This window comes from Primulina huaijiensis, chromosome 18 (genome assembly GCF_012295235.1).
Source record: "Primulina huaijiensis isolate GDHJ02 chromosome 18, ASM1229523v2, whole genome shotgun sequence".
NCBI lineage: Eukaryota > Viridiplantae > Streptophyta > Magnoliopsida > Lamiales > Gesneriaceae > Primulina > Primulina huaijiensis.
The window spans coordinates 4,734,027-4,754,169 of NC_133323.1; the positions used below are offsets into that span (position 1 = coordinate 4,734,027).

Consider the following 20,143-nt stretch of genomic DNA (forward strand, 5'->3'; position numbering starts at 1 on the left):
TGTTCTGCTGGTCACCAGAAGGGTCCCCCGACGGGCCCTCTTGTGGGCTATCGTCACCAGATGGACCCTCTTGTGGGGTCTTCCCACCAGGTGGGCTGTCCGGTGGACCCTCTGGGTGATAGTCACCACCTGGCAGGGCACCGCCACCGCCACAATCTGTGAAACAAGTGCAGTGTCGGAAAAAGCTTTTGCATCTGCCGAATAAATAACCTTACTTGTGACAAATTGTGTCGCAATTTTCGCTCCTGAAACAGAAACCTACGAACAGCTTGCTTCTTGTCTCGCATACTGATGCTTCTGCCAGCAATTTCATTTATCGCATAGCTGCACACAGGAAGTGGATGAGTCCTCAAATGATAAACATTAATCAGACAGACAGAACAAGATAGCGTGGACTCAATTTGAATTTGAATCTTCCTAATGATCTCATCCACATTCGGTTTCTCGTTGTCAAATATGACTCGATTTCTCAAATTCCACACATGGAAGACGGTAGCACACAGCCCAACACTTCTCATCCTAGATAACGTGGACTTCCCTTTGTAAGTATTGCGGAACGCACGCACAATCGCTGAAGGAGTTCCCATGAACTTAACCATACCTAGCCAGTCACGCACCCCCTTCCAAATGTCTCCTGAAATACTACACCTGAAAAAGAGATGATGGACAGATTCGTCCGCAATATTACAAAGAGCACAAGATATGTCAGTTAGAAACAGCAGTCTATCACGAGTGAGTAGCTTCTTATGAGCGAGTAATCACAGTACGAATCTGTGTTTTGGGGTAATGCAAGTCCGAAATATATACAGCGTGCATCGATATACTAGTATATATATAGTTATATTAAACAAAATTATTATTGATTTTTTTTTTGTCATGATAAAATTAGCCTAAGAGAAATAAAAAAAGGTGATTTGACAGATATTGAATGAGAAAATCAAAATAACGATAATGTTGAAGAACTTGCAATTAATTGATTTATTTATAAATTATAATAGAAAACCGATTTTCGAGTTTCACTTGTAAACAAACTGAATAAAAAATTTAGTGTTACTATATTGAAGTTGATTAAAATGTAATGTATGAATCAAGAGAGTTTGTTTCATGTAGAACTGAGATAAATATTATAAAAATATTAAAGATAAAGCATTAAATTTGAGAAATATACATTAAGTTTGTATATTATTAAGTAAAAATGTGTTTTGATTCATTAAATTTGAAGAGAGTATTTCCGCACTTCGATTAAAAAGTTGTATTCTGCATTCAGCATATCGAGATTAGCTCTTTGCTACTGACACCGGCTTAGAGCACCACGTGTTTATTCACCTCTATATAAGTATTTTAACTGATCTTAATCCTAACATTTCTATGTAAGTTCGATACAAAAAATTTGTAAATTTGTATTTGCAAAGAAGAAAGGAAAATTATATTTTTTGTCATGTATATTTGTTTCTTTGTATTATTTTTATCATCTATATTGTCAAATTTCAGTTTTAATCGGCTACATTTGTTTTTTTTTTTTTGGCAATTTTAGTTTGTTTTATAACATGACCCTAATGCTCACAACATACATCACATCTACATTCTTATTAAAAAAATTAAAATTGTAAAATCTCAGGAGATATATTAATAAAACTGAAATTAGATTATATAAATATTAAAATCACAATTAAAAGAATATATTAGATGAAAAATGCAATTTTCATTTATAAAAAAATGCAATCGGTGTTCGTCAGCCGTCTGAAGAGAAGTATAAAGTAGAAGTTGGTAAAAAAATCCACAATCAAAATATTTTTTTGGATTCACTTCCTACCCACAAAATTGTGGTACTATGTCATACAAAATGTGATACACTTTATGTGAAAATGTGGTACTAAAAAAATATACAGTGACTAAACATAAAAAAAAATTGACGGTTGGATACTGAAGCCCAATTTCCCGAACTATAAATCGACGCAATCATTGAATGTTGGTGGGTAAGCAATTAGACAATCGAAAATGGAATCTCCATTCAGAGCGGATGTACTGATAGGCAAAGTAGCTCTACTGACAGGAGGCGGGTCGGGGATCGGGTTCGAGATATCCGCCCAGTTCGGTAAGCATGGAGCTTCCATCGCCATCATGGGCCGCCGGAAGAACGTCTTAGACGACGCTGTCTCGGTCCTCCAATCCCTCGGCATCCCCGTAATTCTTACTCTTTTTTTCCGTTTTAAAATTTGATTGTTAAGATTCTCGTGTTTTTCTACCCTTAATTCATTTGGGCGTATCTGAATGTGTTGATTCTTCAGTGATATATGCAATCATCATGATTACTTTCGCCTCTTGCTGAAAATTTATCGGAATTTTCATTTTCGTTTTCGTTTTTTTGTGGAAATTCTCACTTAATTTGATGTTGTTAGGATGTACTTTGATGAGTTTTTATTAGTGTTAGGGAGTAAGATTTTGAAATATTTTGAGTCCCTTGTTAAAAATTAGCATTAATTTACTCTGATTAAAAATTTTATTTTGAATGATGTCGTCCGATTTTTATTTTATCTTCTTCTTCAGGCGATTGGGCTTGTAGGGGATGTTCGGAAACAAGAAGATGCGCAGAGAGTCGTGGAGGCGACAGTGAAGCGTTTCGGGAAGCTCGATATTCTTGTAAATGCAGCCGCTGGCAATTTTCTTGTGTCAGCTGAGGATCTCTCTCCTAATGGCTTTAAAACAGGTAAGATTTTGGAACCCTGTTTCAGGACGGAAAAATGTAACTTCTAAATTTCAAATTTGACCTAATTTTGGAAGTATAGTTCTATTCTGCAAAACAACTAAAGTAGCTACTCTTCAGAATATATTGACTCTCTTAACTGATGTAAACTTATGTGATTGCACTTACATTCTGTAGTGATGGATATTGATTCGGTTGGCACATTCACAATGTGCCACGAAGCACTAAAGTATCTGAAAAAAGGTGGACCTGGAAGAAGTTCAGAGCACGGAGGATTTATACTAAACATCAGCGCCACTTTGCATTACACGGCAGCTTGGTATCAACTCCATGTATCTGCAGCCAAGGTTTGTGAAATTTGATGCTTGCCATTTGGAAATTTGATGTTCTTGATTAATTTTTTGCCCCATTTTTCTGTCCAGGCAGCTATTGATGCCCTGACAAGAAATTTAGCCCTTGAATGGGGGACGGACTATGATATTAGAGTTAATGGTATTGCACCAGGTCCCATTGGAGATACTACAGGAATGAGTAAACTTGTTCCTCCAGAGATGAATAGCAAAGCCAGAGATTATATGCCTCTGTATAAAGTTGGTGAGAAGTGGGATATTGCCATGGCTGCTGTCTATCTTGCCTCGGATGCTGGTGAGTAATGTCATCACTCATATTTATTCTATTTGACATGAATTTTTCAAGACATGGCCTCTTAATTGAAATGAAACAGATTCTGCAATTTTTGTACAATGCATTGCGATGTTCTCTTCTGCTTTTGTATGCAGCTAATATTGTTGTTTGGCCATCTGTTTCATATGATGGATATATGTATGCTTTCGAATCATTTTTGGTCAGAAATCTAAAATTTTATTACTTGGTTAACACATCCATTGGAAGCATTATCCAAATTTTTTTCCTGGGGAGTGGGGGATATCATGGGATGGTTTCATATTATTTTTCTGTACTATAATTTGCGGGCAAGTAGTTCTTTTAACCTTGACTTGAAGCCATTTCCATGCTTGAATTATATGAACAATAAAATTTCTCATCTTCTAGAAGTGCGATTGGTGCATGATTTTCCATTTCTTGATGCTTGTCTGTATAACCTTTTGTTTTGCTTTCTCGCATAAACACCCCATGTTTTCGAATGAATATGATGGCGCTTTCTAAGGATGGGTTTGCAAAGAGACACACGAATTGTTTAGTCTCTAGAATTGTTCATGTAAATCATTAAACAACATCTTTGTGAATTTCCAGTGAAAATAAGCAAAAAGCTTGTGGTGGTTTGGTGTCTGAACCAATCTCAACTATGAACAAACATAAAGACGATATAGAATGTCATCACTCAGTTCCAAACTTTAGTCTCTGATTCATTGTAATGATGTAGAATTTTCCTCCAGTTCCTTGTGTCATCTATTTTCCATCGACAAATGTTCTAGTTTTTTTTTCCTGTTGCTGTTGCAATTCCGATGATATACCTTACTTATCAACCAACAATTTTATAACCTATGCACAGGAAAATACATCAATGGAACTACAATGCCCGTTGATGGAGGACTGTGGTTAAGCAAACCACGCCATCTCTCCAAAGATGCTGTTAAACAACTTTCTCGAACTGTGGAGAAAAGAAGTCGTGCTACCCCAACAGGGCTTCCTACTAGCAAACTTTAGACTGGCTGATGAATGTACTCCATAAATTATGGACTTGTAAGTCCATCTGTATTCAGTGAAATCACCATCACAAATAAAACTTTCCCAATAAACAAATTTGTCATAATATTCATCTTATCATCAAGAAAACTGATCTTGTTCGATACGCTTTTAGATGCATGTATTTATGTAATTACAAATGTTTAGTAGCTCCATTTTGTTGTATATGGATCTCAAGGAAATTTTATAGAAATAATGGAGAAATAGTTTTACACGAGACTTGGATTACTCACCCATGATCGCACTCCAAGATCCAAAATAAATTATAAAAAATTTAAGTGCATAAGCAAAGCCCAGACTGCTGGAAAATTATGTGACCAGTCTACCAGGTAATCTTGTGTCTCTGCCATGCAGTGCCTTTGTCAATTTCTTGCAGCTACTGGTACTAACTGGTTATTGATTAGCTTTTTCCCAAGAAGCTAGCAGATCTAACTCCACCCAAAAATTGTTTTCAGTTCCCCCACATAGTTTAACATTTGTGCATTGGCGCAGGATAGATATCAAGGGGTTGACAACGGAGGCAATCATTGTGAAGAACTGGCCCATCCTGTTGAATAAAAAGACAAAATTCGGAAAGGAATATAATTTGTTACAAGAAACCATGCAAGAGAACAATCCATTCGAGGAAACGAAATTTGTCAGATAGCAAGATAACCTACTTGAAGCTTTCGTTTTTTATGTGCCCTGTGGAAAGCTAGAGATTTTGTTAAGATCAAATATTTGTTTCTATACCAGAAGTTGGGGAATACTGGTGGTGACAGCAGCTATCAAATATTTTAAATCAGCTTGAACAATTGGTTTCATCATTGTCACATATGCAAGATTGTGGTGACATTTCTTACCTCGGCAATCAGCCTATGAAGTAACTTGTAATTGATGAAAATCGAACATGTGGCACTTTGATACCCCTTGTGGGACTAATTAAAGGCCCTATAATATATAGGTTATGGTAATTGTCTAACTCCAATCTCTCAAAGAATAAACAGCGAAGGTCATATGTGATACAAACAGCTCCAAAATAAATAAAATAAAAAAAACCTTATTACTCCCAGCGAACTAATTACATATCTTGCAGGACTAGAAGACACCATTTCCAAATTTAAGTTCATCATTTTAATATCAATAATAAATATAGGGGTTCATCTGCTATTGATTGAACAAAGTCTGGTTCCTGGACAAGATTCTCTTTCTCCTCAACAAGGAAAATAAGGAAGATGAAAAGCATAGAAACCAGCAAACTTCACACCTTGATTCCAATGGAAAACAATTTTATGTCAGCACTTCAAGCATTTAATTCTCTCAGTGGCCAAGGAAATGCTGAAGAAGCTGTGAAAAATATTGTGGTGGTGAGACCAGTGTTAATGAATGATGTTAAGATGGTAATCCATAAGTTGATAGGAGGAAAAGGTTAATGGTGACTGAGCAGTGATGCCTAGTCCATAATATTGTAGGAGGCACAGGTTAATTAATGGTGACCTAAAAAGGTCATATGAAACAGCAAAGTTTTGCGGTAACATCAGGATGCATGTTGCAGGCACAAGTTATGCACAATGGTAATGTGCTGGTTGGATTACAATGTTTAACCAACATACTTTTGTTCCAGGCATGCAGCAGCAATGCACAACACTTCCAAAGTGAATATACAAAAGATTTTCAAAGAGTTTATTCACTTATCTTTTCTGGCATTCCTTCCAGCAATAGCATCTAAAACCCCGACCCTAACCGGTATTTTTAGTGTCGGGTTAATTTTTGACATCCCTAATATTACTATACTCTTTTCACTATTTCCCCACCTATATTCTAGCATAAAATGAAAGAATATAAATTAAACCGATAAAATAGTACTACTACTAATTTCAAATATTTAATAACATATTTATTAGTTTGCTTGATAAATTAATTTGTATCTGCTGAAGAATTCCTATCAAAAAAGTTCAACTGGCTTAGGCATCAACAAGCCTTCGGGAATGCTCTATCTACAACATCATCGGCCCCGAGTATTTGGAATACACTATTATAGTTTATTAATATAAAAATTGAAGTTGAGATGTGATGCATTTAAAATTTTACATTTGTAAAAAATGCTCAAACAAGTAAGATGAAATGGGGAAAAAAAATTATTAATATTTTATCTAAAATTGTCCGCTAATAGGCTGTCCATTAGTATATTCTAGGTATTCTTAAAAAATGTAAGAAGCTCGGGTAGACAAGTCACACGAGCCTTTGCTTGAAAATTCTGATTCAAGACAAGATTTAGCTTTAAAATAACCTTAATAGGCTATAGTGATTATGATTTAAAATTAAAGTTAAATATGAAAACATGCAACAAGCTCTCGTAGCTCAGTTGGTTAGAGCACCCGTTTAGTAAGCGGGAGGTCTTGAGTTCGACTCTCAACGAGAGCAAATTGATTTTTTTTTTGGTATTTTCTGCAGTGAGAAACTTTTAGCAGTAAAATTGGAACAAAAACTGCACAATCGTAGCAGCGGAAAATGGAACCAAAAAATTCATTAAGTAGGATCTGAGTAGCCCGGATAAGGATCGATTTATGGTGGCAATGTACCTCACAACTGTTATACCTGAAGGAAATCATATTCTGAAACTACAGACGGCTTATTAAATTAAGACAATTGCCTTTTATGTAAACATAGTGCTACCAATAGTCACCGCAAGAACATTTACCACCACTAAAGTGGTGAAACCGGTAAGGGTCCCTCAGTATGATTTCCCTACTGACTATGCTGCTTACAAATTTGTAAACGGAGTGGCAATCACCACAAACTCGAAGATTCTTGAAAATTCGAAGAGTTGAACCTTCTTGTGTACTAATCAAACCATATGCAAGTGCCAGCCTCTCACTGTGTTTCCACAAGTTGTCCTCCTTCTGTTCTTCATCAGTGTCATGCAAAGCATAGCTCGTGTCTGGAACGTAGCCTGCCGCCTTGATTTCTTTCTTCATCTGTGCCAATTTAATATATATTTGTCCAGATTCTGGGTGGGATTGATCACCTGCCCCAAATGAGCTTATTTTGTTTCTGATGTTAAGCCAGCTGCAGGCAGGCCTCTTTTTCACATTTTCTGTTTCCATTTTCACTCGCACTCCCTGAACATCGTGCCATTTTCCTGATGTAGCGCAAACATTTGAATAAAGAACATAAGCAGAATCATCAGAAGAGTTTGACTCGAGAAGATGTTGTGCCGCTTTTTTTCCCAGTTCCAAGTTACCATGGATTTTGCAGGCGGACAACAAACTTCGCCAGATGAAGTCATTAGGAGGGACTGGCATCTCTTTGATAAAAGATTCTGCCTCAGCCAGTTTTCCCGATCGTCCGAGAAGATCGACAACACAGACACAATGCTCTATACCAGCCGAGACACCAAACTCAGATGTCATTGAAGTAAAATACGAAAGGCCCTCATCTACTAGACCACCATGGCTACATGCAGATAGAATTGCAACAAAGCTGACGTGGTCAGGCTTTGATCCGTGCACCAGCATTTCATGAAAGGTTTCTATGGCTTTTAGGAAGTGACCATGCCTGGAAAAAGCAGACATCAGTATGTTCCAAGATAATCTTGATCGAGTTTCTGGCTCTGGAAGCATTTTCAACAGATCATTAATTTCTCCACATTTCCCATACATATCCATAGTAGCATTCCCGACATAATGATGATGACCAAACCCAAGTTTGATTGCTAAACCATGGAGATGTTGGCCATCCTCCAAGATAGCTAAACTTGCAGAAGCGGCAAGGGCTGCAGAAAGACTGAACTGGTCAAAACTCACTCCAGCTCTTTGCATCTCAAGAAGTAGTTTCAGAGCCTCCTCCCATTGGCCATGCTGAGCATTTGCGGCAACCAAAGAATTCCAAGTTGCAGGGGTCCTATTGACTAATGCATAAAATATCAAGTTACTTGAGTCAAGATCTCCGCAACAAGCATACATGGAAATAATTGAGTTCCTCACATATTCATCTGAATCAAATCCAGTCAACAAAATATGTGCATGCAAGGGCATTCCTTGCCTAAGAAGGTGACATGAATCATAACAAGATCCAAGAACATTTGTCAGGGTTATGTAGTTAGAAGGCACATCCATCTCCCTCATTAATTTAAAAACTATTAGTGCCTCATCAGCCTCTCCATTTTCTGCAAAACCACCTATTAGGGCATTCCAAGTAACTAGCTCTTTCTCGGGCATCTTATCAAATATGTCCTTAGCTTTGTGTGCCATGCCACCTTTCCCATACATGGAAATTAGTGCGTTACCAACTACCAAATTCTCATGGAGTCCAGATACAGTTACAAGTCCATGCACTATCATCCCTTCAGACAGAAATTCCTTATCTGCACATGCAGATAGCGCACTAGCAAAAGTAACAAAATTTATGAGTTTTTTCTCACGTAGGAGTATACCCAACACTCTCAAAACATCCAAACACTTGCTTCCCAAAACATAGCCAGCCATCATGGAATTCCAAGATATCAAATCCTTCTCTGGCATCCCGTGAAACAATTGTTCCGCATCTTTGTATCCTCCACTCTCAAAATACATTGTAAGAAGAGTGTTAGATATACAAATATCCATTTCATATCCAAGCATCAACACTAAACCATGTAATCCTCTACCCCAGTTCATTTTGTCAACAGAGCCACATGCGGATAAAACTGTGGAAAGCGTGGTTTCATTTATTTCACCATGATTTAGGCGCATCAAGTGAAAATATATAAGTGTCTCCTCAAAGACCAAATTATGTGCAAAACCTGCCAGTATTGAATTCCATGATATAATGTCACGTCCATCAATGTGATTAAAAATATAACAAGCAACTTCCATCTGGCCGAAACTACTAAACGTCGACATAAGAGAATTGGCAACAGAAACATTAGTCTCAAGACCTGTCTTGATAACATGACCAAGCACTTGATGAACCAAAAATTCATCATCAAAAGATCCACATGAACTGATAACAGTACTAAATGTGTTCTGATTACAACCAACTCCTGCTTGCCTCATTCTTTGATATAAGTTAACAACCTCATAAAATAATCCATCGTCTGCTAAATTAACCATCAAAGAGGTCCAAGAAACCACGTTTCTATCAGGCATCTCTTCGAAGAGTAACTGAGCATCAGAAACAACAGCAAATCCACCATAAAAATGCAAAACTGACGTTGCCACAAAAACATCGTACAATAAACCATTCTTCAACACCAAACCATGAATCTGAAGTCCTTCGATAAACATACTTTTAGACCTACTGAACGCAGTCAATAAGCTAGCAATAACATATCCATTCAATTCAACTCCTCGATCCCACATCTCAAGAAACAATCCACCAGCATCTTGAAAAAACCCAGTTCTCACGTACCCAGAAATCATATTATTCCAAGAAGCTTCATTTCTATCAGCCATTTTATCGAACACGTGTTTGGCAGAATTGACATTCCCAAATCTTGAATACATATTTATCAACGTGTTTGAATGAAATATGTTCAAATGAATCCATCCCTTCATGCACACTGAATGCAGAGACTTTCCCACAGTTTCTTCGCTGATCTGCGAAAACCCTCTTTGGAGAAACCCCGAAATTTCTGGGTAAGGGTGATTTATAAGGAATTGAATAATATGACTCGTATGTTCTCTTCGGCATTGAGTAAGTTGCAAGCTAGATGAAGCAGGATATTCGAACTTGAATAAAGGCCCAACACTGAAAGCCGACAGCTTGTTCGTGCAATACCTGGCCAGCTCGGATCACAGAAATATTTGACAGAGACGCAAACAATCAATAAAATCAAGGAAAAATGATCAATTAGGACACCGATAAATGTAAATAACAGTACTAAACTACTTCTTCAGTAATCAATAGAATGAATCACTTGAACTGGAGAATTTATAGAGGAAATCGGACCAAAAAAAAGTAGGCGGGAGAGATGAGGCCCAATCAGTCGACAATCGCTGATATAAACCAAGCAAGTTGTGTAAACAAAACGGCACCGCATGATCCATAAATGGCATTTTACTGCTCTCATATATATATATTTTTTTAAAATAACCTATATAAAATTAATAATATTTTACCTCCAATGTTCTTAAAAACTCATTTACCTTATTTACAAGAGATTTTATTATTAATTTTAAAAAAAAATATGAGGTCTTTAAATACCTATGGATTTTAATCTTCACCTTTTTGAATTTTCAAGGTGAGCTTAAAACTACTTTCGTCAACATGTTTTTACAACAAAACACTAGGAAAATGAGTTTGCAATTAAACCTCCCAAGTACTTTTGATTAAAATCTTGATCAGATTTGAAAGTAAATGAGCAACAAGTGATACCACGATTTGTATGAACCTTTCTCACGGAGTATGAGAGACATAGATACAAAATTTTGGTCCCTTGCATAGAATAACAATGATGAAAAATTGGAACATCAGGCTCGTAAAATCTCCGGTTGTTTAACTGCGATTTTGCACCCGAGAAAAAATAACGCAGTTATTCTACAGATAAATATTAACATCTTCTTGCATGTCATGCATCATAGATACAAAGATTGGTCTGAATATTTGTGGCCATCAAGATTCGCACTCAGGCCATGTTTCTCTTCTTCCCAGAGTACAGAAGCAGTTGCAGAAAAAAAACATTTGCGTATTATAATCTGAGTAAGACTTGTAACCCACACAGCAATTTATTTCTCTGTTTCCGCAGGGTTGGAAAATCCTCGGGTACCTTAGTTTAAAATCCTACACTAACGTTTAATGTTCCACTTATGCGATGTCCGTGGTCCGGTCACGACGCCCTCGTAGTATTGGGGTTCAAGTTCCTGGTTATTCCATTCTGCCACAAACTCTGAAAACAGGCTCCGTGCAGAATCAGATGATAGATCTGAGAAATATTTATTCTTCTCTTTCTTTAGCCACATCGAAAATTCATTGTTTTTGGAGAAGTAGTCTTCATTGGACAGTTCTTGAAACTTTAGTTTCTGTGAGTATCATGAGATTATAATCATATATGGTGACTCGCACAATCAAGTAGAAGATCATGAAAGTTGACGAGCAACTAAATCAAAGATAGCCATCGTCTTTCGACACGGGCTATGGTCTATACTATAACAGTGATGGACAAATAATACAGAAACTCACTGAATCTTTCTTGCGGCTTTTATCTTTATGCTTCTTACCAGACTTCTTATCTGAATCAACCCCGATCAGTCAATATCAACCGAAAAATCATGATAAAAGCAGTAAACAAAATTCAATTTTGGAGCAGATTATCCTTCTGCAAAATATTATTTCAACGTAAAATTAATGAATTGAAACATTTTCAGCCAGAATAATAACTAATTTACAAACCAGAACGATAACTGTTCACTCAAAATATACTAGCAAATCAAAGTCAGAGAACAAGAATAAATTAAAACTAAAATAAATGGTGTCGAACAATGTTCAAATGACGTCCAGGACTTAACATTACTACATCAGGATACGCCAAATTTCCATCCAACCAATTCAAATATGCTTGCAAATTCAGCAATTATTTTAAAAAATACTGACTAATAAATACATTTTCCCGCATCTGAAGCGAAGAAATCAAATTGGACAGCAAAAACACACCTTTACGCGAATGATGCTCAGAAGATTTATGAGATTTGTGTTTTTTCTTGGATCTGTATTTCTCGTCGTCATCGTTAGTTCTTCGCCTTTTGATTTTCGATTCATCTGCCAAGAACTCCACAAATATCACAATCCAACAAAGAAATACATATCATTCCAAAAACAAAGAAATGATTCAAATTAAGAATAACTTGTATACCTTGTGGAGAAGACCTATCGACCTTGTTATCGTCTTTAATCTTACCCATTGCTATAGCAGATTGATACTCGGAACCCTAGTTTTGTTATTGAAGTATGTTGATCGGATTTGGACCAATTTCCGGTTAAATCAAGCGTACTAGTATATTATATATAAATTAATAAAAAAAAATTTGTGTGAGACGGTCTCACAAATCGTATTTTTATAAGACGGATCTCTTATTTAGTTATCTTAAATAACTATATTGGTAAATATAAAAGATAAATTAAATAATTTTTATTTAATTACAATTTTTATTAATATGCAATTATTAAGTGCAAATTTATTGAATCTAATGAAAATTTTTGGTAAACAAAATTATATTTGTCATGAAAATTAATTTGAAATTTAGAAAATATTTATGTGATACTCATTAAGATACTCGTCGAAACCTCTAAGATATATGAAAATAAAAATAATTTTTTTTACTTATGTATACCATTCTTGTTTGTTAAGCATCATGCCGGGGTTCGATGAGTATAATTACATTTTCAAATTAATTTTCATGTCAAATATATATTTTTGCTAAAAGTTATTGTTATATTTAATGAAATCTTCATTTAATTAAAATTTAAATTTGTATCAATTTATTATTTGTTTGAATATTTTTTAAATAAACATAACGAGAAATTTGTAATTATATATTTCAAAACTCATTGAATTTACTTTTATATTATAATAATACATTTTACGTAACTTAAAATTCTCAATAACAATAACAATAAATAAGTCATACAACCGGAATAATCCTAGCTGGATGAAATTGTTTGAAGTATGTATAAAGTCGATTATTTTGGGTCAAGAGAGGTTAAAATCTTTGGCAAACAATTTCCATATATTTTATTCATTTGGCAGTGAATGATTATTTAGGGTCGTTGGTATCAAGTCCACCAATATATTTTTATGATCAATAATGCTCTCTGAAAACAACCAACGAAAGTAAATTCGAGGTTTAAAAATTCAAGATAAACAATAAACTCGACACAGTTGATAAACAAATAAGTTAGATACAGTGCTGTATACAAGAAACTCACAATTTCAATTTGTAAAAAGGAACAAATAACTAATCCAGATTCAAGAAAAGAACCACACAAGATTTTATTTGTGTACAGTAGTCCGATTGGGCCATATTGTTAGCCCATCCATACTAGCAAATCTTTTACCCCAAGGGCTAAGACTCCAAGCTGCTTGACTCCTAAGCCTCTAGCTGAAGCTTCTTGTTTATTTTCACAAATCTTTTGCCCCTTTTGGATAAAAGAAACGTCGATCTTCAATGTGCGGTTTGGTTTTAACCGAATGCTCATCAGTCACCACTGATCGACGTCGATACTAAAAAATAATTTCTCCACTTATGAGCATGGTGATGGACTGGTGGGACGAAGTCCAGCACAAAGAAAGTCGAAAATAATCGAATAAGTCGTTTTTCTTGGTCTTATTCTGTCTAAATTTCAGGAGTTTGACTACCTCGAACCAGATTCGTATCACATGGTTGCTTCCTAAGGCATCCTTGTCTGTCTTCCTGGGTTCGAGACAGCGTCGCGATGCTGCTGAAAACGAAGAAATCAAGTTATGGTACTCGACTCTCGAATAAAGGCCCCAAAAACATGTTATTTCCAATACAATTCAACGCACCAGAACTTATCCAAAACAAGTGTTTCATTTATGATACCAATGCTCGGATCTTTGATCATCACAAGAATACTTTCTTACATAAAAAAAAATTTGGTTTAAAAAAATGGTAAAAATATGAGAACCGCCCTGTTAAAGTAGGAAAGTAGCATTCATTCGACCTGAAAATGACCCAAGTACAGATTTTAAGAATCAACCAACAAAATACAATTCGTAAATATATATCATCTACGTAGTTCACAGGTGGACTCCTGCCATAATTTCTCCCATTCAACCAATATTAGTTCACCTCTCTGTTTTCGGTCAACAAAAGGGAAACCTTCTTTTACTGCACTGATTTATTAGACGCTATTTAATTTAAGCTCCGTTGCCTTTACAATTTGTAGGCCCATTTTTTAATATATTGTTTGACTATAGAGCTTCCAAACTCTAGATTTTTGGGATCAATAATTGCAACAAAAATATTGTGGTTGAAAGTTGTTTTAGTTTGGTATAATTTGAAAGAAAAATGATTATAGACTAAACAGGGCAAATGAGAGGAGACACGCTACGATTTAGAAAGAAAAACTAAAGTTGTATTTGAATTGATGAATTTGAGATGATTATTTTCAAATTTGTTATACACTTTTAATAGAAACTGACGTGAATTTCAAATATTCGGAGATGAATGTCATTTGAAATTCGTTTTTCAAATCTTTTCACAAATCATATTTATCTCTCCAGGTCAAATACGTCAGAGGCGACAAAATGATTTCATAAAGAGTCCACTTTTCAATATATTATTTCAACATCGTGAATATCTTAGGAAGAGAAATTATAGACAAGCACTATTGTATTTCCAAACTTAGGAAGATAATTTCTTAGCTTCTAGCTATTTCGAACGAAAGTCGACAAAATTTAGGTATGTGTGTAATTAACAAAGTCAAGTACAGATTGTCAAATATTTCTAATTTTTTAAGCTCGTGGCCTCAAAGGTCATCGTCATACAAACAAATTCAAGCTAAATATGAGGAGCAAAAACTTGTGTGAGACGGTCTCACGGATAGTATTTGTGATTCGGATCTCTTATTTGGGTCATATATGAAAAAGTACTATTTTTTATGCTAAGAGTATTACTTTTTGTTGTGAATATGGATAGGGTTGACCCGTCTCACAGATTAGGATCCGTCTCACATGAGACCCACTCAATATGAGGTAGGAATGTATTGTTTGAATTTCATTACCGAGATTTATTTAACAAATAGTATTTAAATTATGTCTCCCAACTCGTGAGATTGTTTGACGTTAGTTATGAGTATATTTACAAAGGAAAATTATAATTTTGGTTATCTTTGTTGTCCGATTTCATCTTTATTCATACATTTTTGAATTTTTAGTCATTTTAGCAATTTTTCACGGAGAACATTGATGTGAGACCATATATGCAACCGTTATTTTGGTTATCTAAGCAATTTTTTTTGGCAATTCAAGCATTGTTTATCGAAAACATTGATATGACATTGCACACGTCAACATGATTTCGCCGCCAATCAGATTAAAATTGCAGAAAAAAATAATAGACTAAGATTTATATTCGACAACACATAACCAAAATTACAATGGGGCTAATATACATGAAAAAAAATACAATTTTCTCTAATACATTACTTACGTATTACTAATATTAAAGTTGATCTATGAATAGTAACTATTTTGGTATCTCAGGCATACCAAATTTTTTCCCTCTAAAATATCCATTCTCCGTAAATATTTTTGGAAAAAAAAAAACCAAGAACAATAAATTAGTGAATTTAAAAACATAATAAATTCAAATGTTAAATTTAAATAAAAATTACTCTAATTTTTTATATATAAATATAAAACTATATTCTAGATTAAAAAATAATAATAATTTACATGCACATGCAAATCATGTGTGAAGTTTTACTAGTATATAAATATAAAACTATATTTTAGATAAAAAAAAAATTGCAAAAGAAATAAACATAACTAGCTAACGTAGAAACCCCAAATTTTAAAATATTCTTTATTTATTATGTCAACAATTATATCCATGAGATATCTCATAAGCTAAATTGTTGTTAAATATATATAACATAAATATTCAAATATGTTAATACTTGTGAATTATTTAAAAAGATAAAATTGAAATAATAACGTTGAAAATAGCTTGGTGGTAAGTCATTTGAAGAGATTAAGATGTTAAATGCCATATTAGGCTTCTTGTGTAACAGAAGAGCCGTACCTTTTATGAGGCCAACAAAGCGGTTGTTTCAGGGCCCGACCTAACAAGAGGCCCAAATTTATATATATAAATAAAGTTTATGGTCCTCTATTTCTTTTAAGCCTGAAGGTAAGTAATTTTCTTCATTAATTATGATTTATTTCAATTTCAAATCTTCTTTATAAATACACATTTATATTTATATTTGTAGATTATTCTATTAAAACATCCTTACTGAAAATGAAATTTACTTGTGATATAGGCACTATAATGTGCTTAGAGATCATGTTAATTAAATATATAACTAAGCACATATCGTATGATTTAAATTTTTAAATGAGTTATAATTGAATTATGAGTTTTATATAAATTTTATGCGCAACTTTTGTAGTTTCTACAATTATAGAGACTAAAAGTGTAATTTCTACGATAATTATCTTCGATGAACAATGTCGCAAGATAGACTAAATAGGCTAACTATGTTGTCGATTGAGAAAGAAATGGTCTTACAATTGGATTACATAAATTTGATAAATATTTTCGTTCATAAAAAGTGGACGAGTAATATTTATGTAGTTATTTTAAATATTTATTGAATTGTTATTGATGTAATATATTGGTTTTGATATATTTATTATTTATTATTATATTTGTTATTTGAAAATTGAATTTTATATTTATTACTTCAACAAGAGGGTCCATTTTTCATTTTTCGTTTCAGACCTCATTCAACACAGATACGGTTCTGTGTAACAGTCTCAAATTTTTTTATCTATAAGATATGTTAATCATGTTCATAAATATTATGTTTTTTTGTGTGACGTTCTCAAGAATTTTTATATATTAGACATGTTAATCATATTCATAATTATACTAATAAATAATAAAAATTTTTTTTTATAGATGATTCGAATAAAATATCGATAATATAATCTCAGAAAAGTTTTTATGCAGAGACAAGAAGGGCCAAGAGTTCCCAACTAAAGTCGAGTAGCAATAAATACTGAAAACAAAAGGAAATGAATGTGCCAATAAATCAGACACACAGAGGGATACCAAATTTTTGAAGAAAATTAAAAACAGTCATTAGTTAGTTATCTATGGAAGCCAAAGGGTCTTTGTATGGAGAGCGTGGCATTAATTAGCTGTTCTTTTTCATTTAATGCACTTTGTAAATACCCACATTCTCCTCTTATAAAATTTTTCCTACGTTTTATTTATTTATTTATTATTTTTATAAAATATATAAATAATTCATCTTTATGTTAATTTCGGTCATAATAATGTATTTTTCAATTTTTTGAATTTTTTTATTTTAACTAGAGTGTTGATATAACATTATATCAATCAATACTACGTTGGATCACATAAGTTTCACATCAACGGACAAAGAATGAAATTTGATAACACACATTTAAAGAAAGACACTTATACTCCGTTCTCATATAACATTTAATAAATAACGAGAAAAGATAATTCACACTATATAATGTAAGAAAAAATTATATTTTTTGTCTTGTAATTTACATGTTTTTTATTTTCGATCTTGTTGATTGTGGATTTGTATTTTAAAAATGTAACTTGTTTTTTTTTTTGGATATTTTTTAATCCGAATCCATCGTGTCTTCCGGTCAAGAAAGAGAAAAATGAAAAAAATGCGTACAAGTTGAACGACCAAAACTGAAAAATATAAGAGTTACAAAACTAAAAATAAAAATTTAATGATTGAAATGAAAAAAATACATATAATAACATAACTAAAATGTAAATTTACCATTAACATAACTAAAAAAAGAAAAATTTGTAATTGTAATGTGATATAAGTAATATATTAGTAAATCTAAATACATAAAAAAAATGACAAAAATTTATGTGAGACGGTCTCACGGGTCGTATTTTGTGAGACATATATCTTATTTGAGTCATTCATGAAAAAATATTAATTTTTATGCTAAGAGTATTACTTTTTATTGTGAATATCGGTAGGTTTGACATGTCACACAGATAAAGATACGTGAGATCGTCTTACAAGAGACCTACTCAAGAAAAATAGAGTATGAAACTTTTGAAATGTATTTTAATGGAACCAATATTTCTCCAAAATAAAAAATAATTAATGCCCTTCCAGAAAATTAATATTTTCCCGTATAAATCTAGATTACATTCAATTCTTTCATTATTGCCATTTAATTTGATTTAATTGAAATGTAGTAATTTGCAAAAATCATCTTTTTTTCCTCACTTGTGTATATATATCACACACTCCGTTCCACCTTTACTATTCCTTCACCCATTACTCAGTATCTCGCCTCTCTCTCTCTCTGTTAAACTGGGAGAATACAAAATCTTTCGTGGGATGGCCGCTGATGTCAGTTCTCTGGTCACAATGATCAACGCCGGCGACACGAAAGAGTCAACCTCGGCAGGGAAATCAACGGCCCCGATCACCCGGGACTTGCTTGGTGGGTGCGGTACACCCGATTCTAAGGAGTTAGACCTCGATTTACAAGTCCCCTGTGGCTGGGAGAAACGCCTCGATTTAAAGGTAATAATCATTTATGTGAAAATTATTTTTAATCTTTTTTTTCAGACTAGAAAGAACCCACTTGTGTTTTTTAAGGATTTTTTTTAGCCTTGGTTTGTTTTTTTGTGATGATTTTTCTGGGTTTGATTTTGGTATGTTTTTTGAAGATTCAGCGCCTCTCTGTCTGTATTTAAGATTTCATTTACCTTGTTTATTTATGTTCAGTTAATCATATATCCATTTACATTTTAATTTATTTATGAGAAAATTAGTGTGCATTTAATGAATTAATTGCGCTGTGGTTATAATATTCATGGTGATTATTGATCATCAATTATTTTTCCTTTTAAGTTTCTCATGAATTTATATCAATTACTACATTAATTCTTTGGATGATTGAGGTTTATAAATTAGAAACTACATATCGATCCAATTCATTGTTCCCCCTAATGCCTTCAACTGGGCTCTTTTTTTTCTTCAAAATTTGATTTGGTTTAATAATTTAAAGTGATTTTGATGTTTCTAATTCAAATTGATGTGCAAAATTCATCATAGTGTGTATTGCTTTATTGTTCTGTGTTGTTTGCGCAGTCGGGAAAAGTGTATCTCCAAAGATGCAGTTCATCAAACTCGTCCTCTTCGAATTCAGAAAACAAGCCTCAAATCAGTAGCAAAACTCTCACCAAGTTTCAAGACCTCAACTTCCCTCCGACGTCAAAACAGACGTTAAACCTCTTCGACGAATCGACCTTAGAGTTGAAGCTTGTTTCGTCGGCATCCACATCTCCTTCATCTTCGAGTTACCCGAGCATATGCACTCTCGACAAAGTGAAGTCAGCACTCGAGAGGGCCGAGAAAGAAACAGTGATCAGGAAGCGTTCGATGTCAATGTCAATGTCGATGTCTAAATCTTGTTCTCCATGTTCGAACTCTTCATCCTCGATCCAAAACCGAGATTTTGATCAAGAGGAGAGATTTTCAGGCTCGTTCGCTGCGGGTTGCCCAGGCTGTCTTCTTTATGTGTTGATCTCGAAAAGTAATCCCAAGTGCCCTCGATGTAACAGTGAAGTGCCAGTGCCTGTGGCTGTCAAGAAACCTCGTATTGACCTGAACATGTGTATTTGAAATATTGAAGATAGATGCTTGGTTCTGATTTTTTGTAAAGATTGATAGATTATTAATTATAAGGTAATTACAGAATTGGTGTATAAACTATTATCGATTCGGGTTTTTCTTCTTTGCATCAGTATATAAGCATAAATTACAGCTACGATGAATACGTATTTACGTATATTTTGTTCCCCTTTTTCTCTATCTTGTCTCAACATGTTTCTTAGCTTCTAACAATGATTATGTTGGGACGATAGTTGTCTCTGTTTGGTTTATATTGACGTTTGTGTTGCAACATATATATAGTCATAGTCATAGTCATCACTAACTATAGTATTGGTAAAACGAATGAGAATTATATATTTAGTCAAGACGAGATTTTTTTTAATTCTTTCTTTC

At 33.9% G+C, this 20,143-nt stretch overlaps 4 protein-coding genes and 1 non-coding gene across 7 annotated transcripts; 3 read left to right on the top strand and 2 right to left on the bottom strand.

Annotated features, from left to right (window-relative positions):
- Positions 1 to 1,946: 1,946 nt before the first annotated feature.
- Positions 1,947 to 5,205, top strand: LOC140965172 (peroxisomal 2,4-dienoyl-CoA reductase [(3E)-enoyl-CoA-producing]-like). 3 transcript variants are annotated; one of them, XM_073425267.1, is made up of 6 exons: positions 1,947 to 2,184; positions 2,548 to 2,707; positions 2,882 to 3,051; positions 3,127 to 3,349; positions 4,215 to 4,405; positions 4,901 to 5,205. In XM_073425267.1, exons 1-5 carry the CDS (start codon positions 1,999 to 2,001, stop codon positions 4,367 to 4,369), a joined length of 894 nt encoding a protein of 297 aa, XP_073281368.1. In that variant the 5' UTR covers positions 1,947 to 1,998; the 3' UTR covers positions 4,370 to 4,405; positions 4,901 to 5,205. The 3 variants fall into 3 exon arrangements, with proteins under 3 accessions (XP_073281368.1, XP_073281369.1, XP_073281367.1); XM_073425268.1 differs by having other exon boundaries at positions 4,906 to 5,205; XM_073425266.1 differs by lacking the exon at positions 4,901 to 5,205 and having other exon boundaries at positions 4,215 to 4,625.
- Positions 5,206 to 6,737: 1,532 nt separating this feature from the next.
- TRNAT-AGU (transfer RNA threonine (anticodon AGU)) lies at positions 6,738 to 6,811 on the top strand. Its single transcript has one exon. It is a non-coding gene; the product is annotated as a tRNA-Thr (tRNA).
- Positions 6,812 to 6,894: 83 nt separating this feature from the next.
- Positions 6,895 to 10,411, bottom strand: LOC140964469 (putative pentatricopeptide repeat-containing protein At3g15130). The gene has a single exon (XM_073424293.1). The coding sequence runs from the start codon at positions 9,922 to 9,924 to the stop codon at positions 7,060 to 7,062; it is 2,865 nt and encodes a 954-aa protein (XP_073280394.1). The 5' UTR covers positions 9,925 to 10,411; the 3' UTR covers positions 6,895 to 7,059.
- A 434-nt stretch (positions 10,412 to 10,845) lies between these two features.
- LOC140964470 (style cell-cycle inhibitor 1-B-like) lies at positions 10,846 to 12,361 on the bottom strand. The gene is made up of 4 exons (XM_073424294.1): positions 12,219 to 12,361; positions 12,020 to 12,124; positions 11,549 to 11,598; positions 10,846 to 11,388 (listed from the first exon to the last, which is right to left on the bottom strand). Exons 1-4 carry the CDS (start codon positions 12,265 to 12,267, stop codon positions 11,155 to 11,157), a joined length of 438 nt encoding a protein of 145 aa, XP_073280395.1. The 5' UTR covers positions 12,268 to 12,361; the 3' UTR covers positions 10,846 to 11,154.
- A 6,028-nt stretch (positions 12,362 to 18,389) lies between these two features.
- Positions 18,390 to 19,934, top strand: LOC140964723 (uncharacterized). Its single transcript, XM_073424619.1, has 2 exons — positions 18,390 to 18,655; positions 19,226 to 19,934. Exons 1-2 carry the CDS (start codon positions 18,467 to 18,469, stop codon positions 19,757 to 19,759), a joined length of 723 nt encoding a protein of 240 aa, XP_073280720.1. The 5' UTR covers positions 18,390 to 18,466; the 3' UTR covers positions 19,760 to 19,934.
- Positions 19,935 to 20,143: the final 209 nt, after the last annotated feature.